This window comes from Crocodylus siamensis, chromosome 11, assembly GCF_052110815.1.
Source record: "Crocodylus siamensis isolate JL-2025a chromosome 11, ASM5211081v1, whole genome shotgun sequence".
NCBI lineage: Eukaryota > Metazoa > Chordata > Crocodylia > Crocodylidae > Crocodylus > Crocodylus siamensis.
In genome coordinates, this window is record NC_143405.1 from 32573657 (window position 1) to 32585924 (window position 12268).

A 12268-nucleotide genomic window follows, 5' to 3' on the forward strand; every position below is an offset into this window, starting at 1 on the left:
CCTTTATGGTGAGGAGTGCCTACCCTGGCAACATCTGGTGTGCCACTTCCTGCAGAGGGTGGGAGCCCTTGGCTTCAACTGGGAGCTCTTCTTACTGAACTGGGCAGTGCTTCCAGCCTTCCATCATGGCATGGTACGAGCCTGGCAGGCCACCATCTGCTTTCAGCCCTGGGCCCAGCACCTGCATTTCCCACAGGTTGGCCTGGCTTTTGCCCAAGGCCCTGACCACCCGGCTAGGTATGCGCTCCGTCTGCAGCATGGGCCATCTCCTGCATGACATCCAGGCTGCCCTCCCACCAGAGGCAACAGCCACCCTAGATGACCATCTCCAGGTATTCCAGGTGCCCCACACCATGGATACCCTGATCAAGGCTTTTCCCATGTTGCCAGTCACCCCAGCTGTGGCCAGCGAGCTGGCTGGTGGGCCTGTTGGGCCTGGCACCCTGCTGACACTCCCTGTGCCTCCTGACAGTGACACAGGTTGCTTCTATGTCATGTAGAAGCCTGTATGCCTGGGCAGGCTGCCTCAGTACACCATAGCAACAGTGCCTGGGGCTGCCAGATTTCCCACCAGTCCACCTGGTTTGGTGCACATTGTATAAGGTGCCAACCACCAAGAAGACTGACGACCTACAGTGGCGGTTGCTGCACAGCATCCTAGCCACAGGTATGTTTGTGTCCCAGTTTGACACAGCTGCCCTCTTTCCCTGGGGGCGTTGAGAACCTCGTTCATGCCTTCCTCAACTATCCCTGCCTGTGGCCGCTCTTTGTCACCCTCAAGCCACCACTGCAGGTGCTGGGCAGGCGCCTCTCAGAGACCACCTACACGTGCTTCTACCCTTACTGGGTGGCCAAGTGGGCATTGTATGCCTGGCCAACTTTCAGCCATCTTCAATACATGCTCTGATGTCATGACCAGTCCGGGCTACCGGGCAGACTCAGTGTCAGACTGGAACTCCCAGTTTATGGTGCACCCTAGGCTCTCATCAGGCTGGTTTTTGCTTTTTGATTTGTGTGGGAAGTTGAAGGTGCTGTCACATGTATGATTGGATACAGCAGGGTAGGAATAATTTGTTTATAGAGAGCTTTAGTCTATACAACCATGTGGTCAGTGTCCCAACCGCATAACAGCATGTTATGCATTATATGTAATACAGCAAAGTTGTCTGTCACGGTGTGCTGTTATGAATGTAATGACATGGTGCTCTTGGTTTGATGGTAATTCGTTTGTCTTTGCTTTGTAAATTGGACCTGGACCCCAGAGGGGCCAACTTTTTGTATCCTGAACCCCTAAATAAAGTAGTTAAAAAGCCAAAGTCCTTCCTTCCTTCCGTGTCTGGGGTTATTATTTCTGTTCAGATTTTTTCTTGGAAAAACATTTGTAATCTTCTTATATCAATAGCAATAGAAGAAGCTTCATTTAAGCAGGGAAGGACATGAAGGAAAAATGCATAATCAAAAGCCAAAATTTCTTGGCTTTGTTTCTCATTAAAATTCTAACAGATGCACATTGAATATGCTCAGAAGCTTTCCCTTCAGTTACATACAGCTTCTTTTCTTTTGTTTTCTTAATTTTTCCAAGCAAAAAGAAAAAAAAAGGATACCATGTAGTTTAAATTATTTTAGTCTCCCAATTTTCAAGTGTTAACAAATGTTGCTGCATTCCTATTCAAAACTGGGTTTGTTGTCTATTCTAATGGAGAAAAATGTATATTTTTCATTCTTCCATAATTAAGTAGGCAGATATTTCAATCAAACTTGCCAGGAAACATCATGTCAAAATCCTTGCATTGTGCTTGCCCTATTAACACAAATGTTAATGTTCTTGAGGCAAGCTGTATTAGTGGTTTTATGGAAAAAATATTTAGCAAACTTAATTATAATCTATTATACAATATATAATTTTAAAATACCATCCAGTCCATGGTACTAAACATAGATTTTTTTCTTTGGTATAAACTCATTTTAAATGAGAGTTAACTTTTGCCATTTTTATCTTGAATAAACATAATGGCTAACGTACACGTTATGTGATCACACAAATTCAGAATGATTATTCAACATTTATCAGCTATGTGCTTATGCATGGTGAATCTTCTAAACATGGAGCCAAAAAAAGAATATGTATACATTTGCATTAACTGTAAATAATACACACAGATTTTATCTATATAGATCTATAGCTACATATAGATATAGATATATAAAATTATGATATAAATCATTGTGTGTGTGTATGATTACACACACGATGATTTATATCATATATATATATATAACTTTCTTATATATATGTAGCAACACTTAAGAAAATATGTACATATTCCTTATGAAGTTAAGACACTGATATCAAAGCCATCAGTATCAGCTACAGAGCTGATCACATCCAGAAAGTGGGACAAATCCTGCTCATTTTACTCATGTGAGGAGTTCTGTCATTTCAAAGGGATTGCCAGCCTTTCATGCATTACTAAAAGGCTAATTCTGTATGTACATTCAACATTATGAGATGAATATAAATACTAAAACAAACAGCATTTGACTTTAAAATAAATCTGAATTTATGTCTGTACATTCTTCAAAACTCTAGAATCCATAGTGTTAAAATATTTTTTATATCTTTATATGCATTATTTTTAAGTTGGCTAAATTTGATATTGGAAAAAATATACCTACTCCTTAGTGAGAAATATTAGGTAGATTCTGATCTTAAATACACTGCTTTAAAACTTGAGGATCCCAATGACTTCCACAAAGATATTATGGCATTATATGTGGCCATCTGAGGTCAGATAGCTCTTTGTGGTTCCCCCATAAGGAAATTATGCAGACTGCAAAACTAACAGCCAAATATTGCTCAGTTTACTAGACAGAGGACACGTCTACACATGTCCCTATGGTGTCATTGTTACTGCACCCTCATTTAGTACTTCCTAAATCAGGCCCCTTTAAGAGGTACTGAATGACAGTGCAGGAACAGCCTGTACTGCTCTGTGCTTGTGGATACTTTAGGCATTGTTCTGATCTTATGCTATAAAGTAATAATAGCATAAAAGTGATGATACATCAAAATCAGGCCCCTTGTTTTTTGTATAGTAGTGCACACAGTATTCTCTTCTACTATTACAACATGCAACAGTGTTCCAGCAGTATGTATGAAAGCTGCTGTATTCTTACACAGAAAAAGTAATATTGTCAATATATCCCAAACACTTAGTATTCATTTCATGATAGTTAAAAAAGAGAAGTTTTATTATTTTCTAAAATTTACTGCTTTTTCATTTTACCTTGTAATGTTCTCAACCTCTGTGCCATACAATATAGAACATGTTACTTACTCACCATATTTAGAAAATGACTTCAGTACATACATTGTAACCATTTATGATCATTTTATCATATTTTACCTGTGTGATAATACAAGTGATAAACATACGAATTATTTGTGTTCTGTTTAAACACAACAGCTATGCTACTTAACCAAATGCTATCACTGTTACCTTTGCACAGTCATAGTTTTGACTTGGAGTGGTATCAGTTATATCTAAAAGTTGGCATCTCTTTGCAAAATTGGCCTCATTTACATTTTTATACTAATCACCTTACTGAATTTTCAGTAGAATTGAATTTATTTGCTTTTGCAGTGCCCTACTCTCTACTGTCTGAATATTAAATGTGTTTGTTTTCCTAGAGGGCTAGAGAACACTGGACAAAAGGGTTCAGCAGGAGAGAGTGAAATAAAAAGAGGTTGTGAGTCTTTAACCTTGAGCCTACAATGAATGTGAACCAAACTCAAGATACTTGGCTTATATGAAGCTAGGTAAACATTCGAGTATAAGCCCATACACTACCAGCTGTCCTATACCTGTTGATCTTTACACAGGTCTTGTGCATTCCACCTGTATTGTTGGACTTAGGGGTGAGATTCTGTGCTTACACTTTTTCTTCTGATGGGGAAAAAATCTGCAAGATCTAAAAATGATATTTCTTTTACTTTTCTTGCCTGATGCAGTATTTTAAGTCTAACTTTCAGGGTGGGGTGAAACTGAAGAGCCTTTTTATTACAGCTACAGAGAAGAAAGAAGTGGAAACTTATAGCCATGTTGAAATGTCCAGAAATGTTGTCCCCACAGTCTTTTGTTAAAAGCAGTTCATTTTTTCTGTTGTCTCCATTACTGTGAGAAAAGGGAGATGTATCACACTGTCTGTCTTCCCTTGCCATTGTTGACATCATAACAAAATTTCATTACATTAATTCCACATAGGTCATAAGAACTAAGACATTCCAGGTTCTATCCAACATAGGTGTGTCCCCAGCTGTCACTCAAGGCACAGTAAGAACAGTCTTATACAAGACTCACTGGGTGCATCTATATGAGACACTACATTGCCATAGCGACAAACTGTAGCTTGTTACTGTGGTGACATAGCGCCAGCAGGTGTGAACCATGATGACGATGCAGCTGCTCAGTAGCAATGAGCTACTGCACAGTCACTTGTTACTGTGCAGTAGAGTGGGAAAAGACCTGTGTGGCATCTGGACTGTGCAGTAACATTGGTTACTGAATAGTCATTTAGTAAGCGAGTACTAAATAACTGCGCAGTAACAACTGCACTGTCTAGTGCACGTGTAGATGTGCCCACTCAGAAGTGAGATTCTAAACTTACAACAATACATATAATTATAGACAACATTATTGCACAGGGGTTCTGATTTAGGACAAATACTTATATGTGGCTATCTTTAGGCATTACTCTGGGTACACTCTAGTACCTAAAGTTAACTACACATTTATGACATTTGTTGATTTGAGGCCATGTTACTTAAGCAAATAAAGTATTTTAATTATCTTAGTGCAACTTCATATAAAAGTGGAGTGACAATAGCATTTTATTATTCAGTAGACCTGCTTCATGTATATACTGATTTGTTTCCATTTAGTTTAATTGGAAAAAAAAAAGGTTTATTCTTTTGATAGCATCAGCATCAATGTATCTGTGGCAGCATCTACATAAGATGCTTACTGTGGAGTTGCCTAATTAGCTTCACAGTAAGGCATCACCATCTACTCACATGGAGCTATTAGGCTGAACTAAACTAATTAATTTTGCTGTAGGATAGTACTGCCTGACACCAGTACTATCCTATGGTGGAGTTCTTTACTCCGCCACAATGCACATGTAGATTCTGAATGGGGCTGGCTGAGGCACGAGGGTGCTACAATGGAGGGCTGCCTGCTGGCTAACTCTCTACTGTAGCACACACATGCCCAATCCAGCTCCTCCGCAACACATTGAGCTCTAGGGGGCACCTCTGGGCTGGCAGGCTGATCCTCTAGTTTCCCTGCCAGTTAGGGCTGTGCCACCCTGACTCAACCTGTTGCAGTCCCAGGTGCACATGTAAAGACTGTACCCAGAAGAAAAAATGCTGGCACATATTGTTCCAGAGTTTATTTAGGTACATTAATTGCATGTGTAGATGTGCCCTTTGTGGTAGATTTTTAACATACTTTGGAATGATATTTCTGCTGCAGGATTTTTTTTACTGGGGACAATAAGTCAAGCTGGAAAAAAGAAGTGTTACCTTTCAGGTCCCAAGCTGAATCTGCAGGACTGATAACAAAAAAATTATGAAAAAGAGCCTAAACCATGTTTTTTCTATGTAAACAAGAAGTCACTGAGAGATAGGTACAGAACACTAAGAGGCTAAATTCATTTTTCAGAAAGGAACTATATATTTTTTTCAATCAGAAAAATGTTCCTGATTTCCTATTATCCAAAAAATACTCAAGGTACCAAGAGGACTTGTATAGTCATACTGATCAGTGGGTTTTCATTGGTATTGGGACCAAACATGGAGAGATTAAAGTTAAGTCAGGTTTGCATTATTTGCTGCTAGCATACCTCTCAACTACAGTGTGAACATGCCTATTGCTACAAAAAGGTGCCAGCATATGAGTAGAGTGTTTTGTGTTTTTTCCTACTTATCATGCCATTAATATCTAACAATAAGTAGGGAATTGCATTTTCCTGAAATGCTGTGTGTATTTGCTGTATCAACCTCAGTGGAGTAAGCACTGAACTTAAATCTTTACAGTCAAGTAAAGAGAGAGGTAACTTTGAAATACCAAGCTATATTTCAACAGTTCACACTCAAGCATAAATTCAGTTGAGATTCTAGCCTAAATATAGAATGAAGTTTGGGAATACTGAATTTAAAATCTCTATATACAGTCTATCCTATTCTGCTTGCCCCTCCCTCTGCCACCTCCTGCAGGTTTTAGTCAGGCAGGACTGCCAATGAGCTAAGTGGGAGTTCTGCCTACTTAAAGATCTTACTTCTTTGCTTAGCATACAGACTGGAAGTACAGGTTATTATGACCTCAATAAAAGCTGTAGCTAAGTAAGTTCTGAAGAATCAATTTAAGTACAATTTGAAACTGTAAGACTTTTTATTTGAATAAAAAAGTAATTCACCTTAAAAAAAATCCACCTGGCAGATTAGAACCTAAATCTCTGAGATAAGAACTGGCTGTGCTGAAGGGAATGAAAGTGAATTTTCACACAAATAGATCAAATACATTGAGATGCTAACTAAGTGATAAGTGATAAGAAGATTTTTTTTTTATTCAGATAGTATTTTGTACCAAGAAAGTATGGAAGAAATGATAAATCACATTTTAGAAAGCCACCACCACCATAACAACTCACCATGTACAGTAGGAATGCTTAAAAAATGTTTAAGCATTCGTACTGTACACTTTATTACATTTACAGTTTAAAATTATTTTCCAGATTGCCCCAATTTAAGGATCACCTTGCAAAAAATATTATTGATTATTATTACACAATGGCTATTGAAATTTTCACTTTAATAAATGTTGGAAGTGCCTAAATAATTTAGGAAATGACTACCCCAGCTTGTCTATTCTGGAAATATAGTGTGAATTTGAATCCTGTGTTTAAAGGTGCAAATGAAGGTCCTATTCTAGTTTCTGTCTGTACATATTAAAAACAACCAAGTACCGCAGTACAATTCAGGAAGTCTTGAGTCACATAAAGCTGAGTTTTGTAATACCAGGAACTCTGCATATCAGGTTTTGTGAGCCTGTTTCATCATACGTAATATTCAGGCAATTCAGGCTACCCACTCGCACTCCTGAAGTTCTGCTTCTATGTTTTGCTCCTACACTTCCACCAGCCACCTGGAGTATCAGTTTCTCCTGCATCCCTTAACCTGCTTAGGCCATTTTGTCCTACTCAGCTAATTCTTTGTCTCCCTCACTTCTAAAATACATGGTCCCAGCAAAGAAATGAGCACTCTGATTGGGGCTTTCTTTTCTAGTGTTATTATGTGCGTTTCCAAGAAATGGAAAATACTTGGGCCGAATGAGGGCAATCTAATATCAAATGGCCATCATTGTCATCATGATGACAGGATTTGAGAATAAACAACATGGAGGGAATAAATAAGAAAAGAGGTGGGAGAAAGCAAATTACAATCAGCTTCCAATTAAAGTGAAGTCTTTTCCCAACACTATTGTTTTCTTATAGACTCTATAGGAGCTCTAAAACTCAGATAACATAGTGTCAGTTAAACTACTCACATGCAGCTTGGAATTGGACAATTCATTTCTAAAACATGGGCCTCTGCCAGCTAAAGGAAGAGATGCTTTAACTTTTATGACTACTCTGAAGGCCAACTAATGAGAAGCATAATCACACATAGGACAGTGATACAGATATGTACCACCAACTCATTTCAACTTGTGTAAAGCTTTCACAATGCCTGCTTGCATATTTTCTGCCTCTGCTTGTGCTATTGGTCTGTCACTCAAATAGATGCTAAAAATTCACTCATAAATGGTGGGGGGAGAAGGATAGAACTCATATCTTAGTCATAAAGCATTTGCCAAGAGATCATATTTTTGCCATTCTGTTTTTTTCTCTCTGACTTTTCCCTCTCAAAAAGTGATGTTTTCTCACCAGTAGCATGTAGTGCACTCTTCACTTCTTTTCAAAGCTGCCTGACTGGTTACCAAGTTATGACTAGCACCCCTTCCCTTCCAATGGCCATACAACACTGATTGTCCCTATTCTGCAATGCTCTTCTGCTCCTGTCACTTCTTACTGGCAGAGCAGTGTGGCACTATCACTGAAAGTTCTGTAGCTTACTTTCACCTGTGTTCCCCTAGCTGGTGGTAAAAGGCGTTAGAGTCATCCTGGCATAATTCAGCTGACATAATATAAGGACTGCAGATTTGGCATAAAATGTACAGTTTTCAGGATTTAACCTTGGGAACAGTATTCACAGGTGAGACACAGAAAATAAGAGAACTTGCTGTTTAGTAACTCAATTCTGTGCAACCCAACAAACAATACATTGTTTTATAGCTATTCTTTATATATTAAACAAATTAAATGGCTAGAACAGTGGGTCTATACTCGAGTGTTTACCTCACATATGCATGAAGGAAAACTAAAAGTTGAATCAACAGTTATATGTTCACATTATCCAGGCTTCCAAGTGTAGCTGTGTGCCAGTTATCTGTGTTCACATAGTGACTGTGACTTTTTTTTCCTGTGGTAGCATGGTTTTGCCTAGTATTTTGTCTGCTTGGCTTTTTTGTGCTTTTGGCTGCCTTCATTTAGATTTTGCTTTGAAAACATTTATATTTTTTCTGATTTTACATTTGGCTTCTGTGTGTGTGTCTCATACATACTCACCTAATTGTGTCTGTGTTTTGTGCTTTCCTGTTTGAGAAGTGTGATATGTTATACGTTATATTTTTTAATATCCAAATAAAACTTTAAAAAAGTCTTCTTACTTACTCACTGCAAAACTATCAACATGCATGGTTATACATTTGCAATACAATTAACACGGCTTGTCTTTTACTAGGGATGTACCACATGAGTGGACGTTTGCTTTCTTTAACCAGTGCTTCCCATCAGTTCTTTGATGGCTTTAAACTTGATTTATTTTAATATTGCAGTTGGTACAGATACTCAAAATGCACAAAACTGAGCCACTCGTTTATGCATATAACATCCGAGACTATGGACTTCAGCTGCCTGCACTGCCCTAACCATATGCTACAGTTTTCGAAAGTATTCTCTAACACATTATTCTGCAAAAACTGTCACCTCTGATGTCTCTTTCATTTTTTCCTCCCCAGATCCGCGTCGTGAAGGCATTCCGTAGCTCTCTCTATGAAGGATTAGAAAAACCAGAATCTAGAACCTCCATTCACAATTTTATGACTCATCCTGAATTTAGGATAGAAGATTCCCAACCCCACATCCCACTCATTGATGACACAGACCTAGAAGAAGACACTGCTGTCAAGCAAAACTCTAGTCCACCATCATCACTGAACAAGAACAACAGTGCTATCGACAGTGGAATAAATCTTACAACTGACACAAGTAAATCAGCTACCTCTTCTAGTCCAGGAAGCCCAATACATAGCCTGGAGACATCACTTTAGCTGAAAAGGTCACTGCAAAAAATAAATAAATAAATAAATAAAAAAGCAACAGGAATCTCTCTCTCATTATATATATATCTATAGATATATAGATATAGATATATATATATATAATGAGAGAGAGAGAGAGAGAGAGAGAGAAAGATGAACATCTTGCTGGCTGAAAAGCTGTTTGAACTCTTACTCACTTTGGGACAAGTGAATGAATCACAGTAGTTTTGGGGAAAGAATGAATTTACATACACCTTCTTCTCCCTTGCAGAAAAGACAAACAAACGAACAAACAGAACATCCTGCATGAATGTACTGTACACTTCCAGCCCTCCCCTCTCTTTTTTTTCCTAAGCAGGAACTGCAGTGGACTTCTTTCTGAGGTTATTTATCCAATTCACTGGTCTGTAAGTTTTTTTAAATGCTTGTGTGGCATGGACTCAGTTGTATAGATTAATTTAAATAACTTTTTTGAAGTTGCAAAGCTTAACTTGCACAGTAGATTTGCACCAGTTGAACAGAAGAATTTAATAAGCATTTATGAGACTATATATAGAGATATATACATATAAATGTATACATACTTAACTATATATATATGTATATATCTATCTCTCTCTATATATATATAGTTATATATATATATAAAGTTTCTTTGTTGGCATGTTGCCTTGTTTCTGCTCAAATTGCTCTGACTATTTTAACTTATTTATGTCCTAAAGAAAAGAATGTAATTTGTTTACAAACCTGTAGATAATATCCTTAACTATTTGTAGGGTTAAGAAAGCACTTCCTGCCGAAGTAGTAAAAAAATGGCTCAGCTCATTGAAAACTTCTGTAATATTGCACCCTGGATGTTTTATTACAAATGTGTTCTGATTTTGCCTGCTACTTTTTGTTTAATAGTGTAGATACCATTAGCAAATAGCAAAAGAAGCCAAAATATAACATATTGGATGTAGCATTGTGATCCTATACACAGGGCAGTGAAACAGGCTTCCTTTGTTTCAAACTAAAATTTGGAAAGATCAGGTTTTCTTTCTTTTAAAAAAAAAATAAACTGCTTGAATCTGTTTTGGTGCAACACTCAGTGATGGAGGCCATTTCATTATTTAAGTGTATTGCAATGGCTTCCTTAATGTATTTTAAAAAATAGACTGTATAAAACTCAGTTGAGTTTATAAATAACAATTCATAAATAAGTTATATTTGGCTTTGTCTTTATGGAAATCAAACTAGTGTGGAAATATTGTAATATATTGTGTTGATTCTTTTTGTTTAGTAATTTAGACATTTATTTCCTTACTATTTGCAAAGTATGGGCTGTTGACATTTTGGATGAGAATCACTGTTTTGTTGCTTTCACCTTTTAAAACACACACACAAACATGCACACACACACACATATATATAAAATTTTCTGCACTATGTATATCTGAATGAAACTTTATGAAGTATATACTGAGATGTGCTTTGTGTGATTTTTTTTTCTTACCAAGCTTGTCTTCCTGTAGTAAAAAAATATACTGTAGGAAATTAACAATGTTATTTTAACTGAGCATTGAGCTTTCTATAAGGAAAGCTATTTGAACTCCTTCAGTATCATAGGTGAGAATTTTTTTCAAGATGGTAACAGCCCTGGTAACTAAAATTTATCAGCTTATATAATTGCTATGTCAACCACTTGAATGCTAAGCACTTTGTGGGTCACAGATTTTTCATAAATAACTTTTGTATTTAATACAAAGTTTGCTTCAAGACTTTTCAGCATATGATCTTTTCCATAAACTTGTACAGTGCAACAGACATTTTGAATTACATAATCGATTATCTGAGATGTGTTGGAAGACACAAACTAGATTGATACACTGATTTGTTGTGGCATTGCCTATCATTTTAAAGTTGGCTAATAATGTGGTGCATATCTGCAGTCACGAGAACTATTCCAAGTGAGAGAACTCTGCAAACAAGATTAGATTCATGGTCAAACTGCAGATTGAAATGACTAAAAATGTTCAGGGTGCATCAAGACTATTCAGCCAGGTAAAGATCTATCAGCTTGAATTGCCAGCTTCCGGACTTGTGTAGAAGCTGGAAAGTTTTTTGGCTCAAACTTATAGCTCACTGTCTGATCCAACCTTTTCACTGCACAGCAGGTCTATCAAGGCTTACACAAGTCTCTGTTAAACAGATAGTATTACTCTTCTCTTAACAGTAAGCTGGCCTGAAAACATAACTGGATTTAGCTAATTCCTAACAGCAAAGTGATTGAAATAGTCAGGATTGTTCCTTGCATTGTAAATACAGTGACTAACCTCTGTATAATATGTATTGGGTTTCTATGGCCTATTTGGGATACTGTGTTCAGAAAAAAAAAAAAGTTATCCAATCGAATTACAGGAAAGAGCCTCTAGCTTTGGACTCTATTGTCAACAAAATCTATCAGTACTGGAACAGAATTTATTTTCAGCATCTTAACACTGATTATTTGCCTTTTATTTTCAAGCTCTCTTCAGATTCTTTCTTCGTTTCATTTGTTTGACTTTCCCAGTAGTAGTACCCCTCCAAAATAACCATAGGGTACCATTTGCAGACTTGAAAAACTGTTTAAAAAAGATGAATACTGCATTCTGTGTATATAGAATTAAGCATATAAACTGAGATGCATAGAAAACTTGGGCTTTTGTGAGCAGAGACTGTGCTTTATGTATATGATAAATGATAGACTTTTTTTTTTAAAAGAAGAATAGTTATGACCTTTCAACTACAAAAGCTGTACATCACAA

The 12268-nt window shown here is 37.2% G+C and overlaps 1 protein-coding gene across 6 annotated transcripts in view; it reads left to right on the plus strand.

Annotated features, from left to right (window-relative positions):
* Nucleotides 1-12024, plus strand: part of ATP2B2 (ATPase plasma membrane Ca2+ transporting 2) — a 1084469-nt gene extending 1072445 nt beyond the window's left edge. For 4 of the 6 annotated variants that reach the window (XM_090021539.1, XM_090021533.1, XM_090021535.1 and 1 more), the window contains one exon: nt 9180-12024. In XM_090021539.1, coding sequence (XP_089877665.1) covers nt 9180-9491 — 312 coding nt within the window. In that variant the 3' untranslated portion in view covers nt 9492-12024. The remainder of the gene's footprint in view (nt 1-9179) is intronic. The other 2 variants (XM_090021537.1, XM_090021538.1) reach the window with 1 other exon arrangement.
* The last annotated feature ends 244 nt before the right edge of the window (nt 12025-12268 follow it).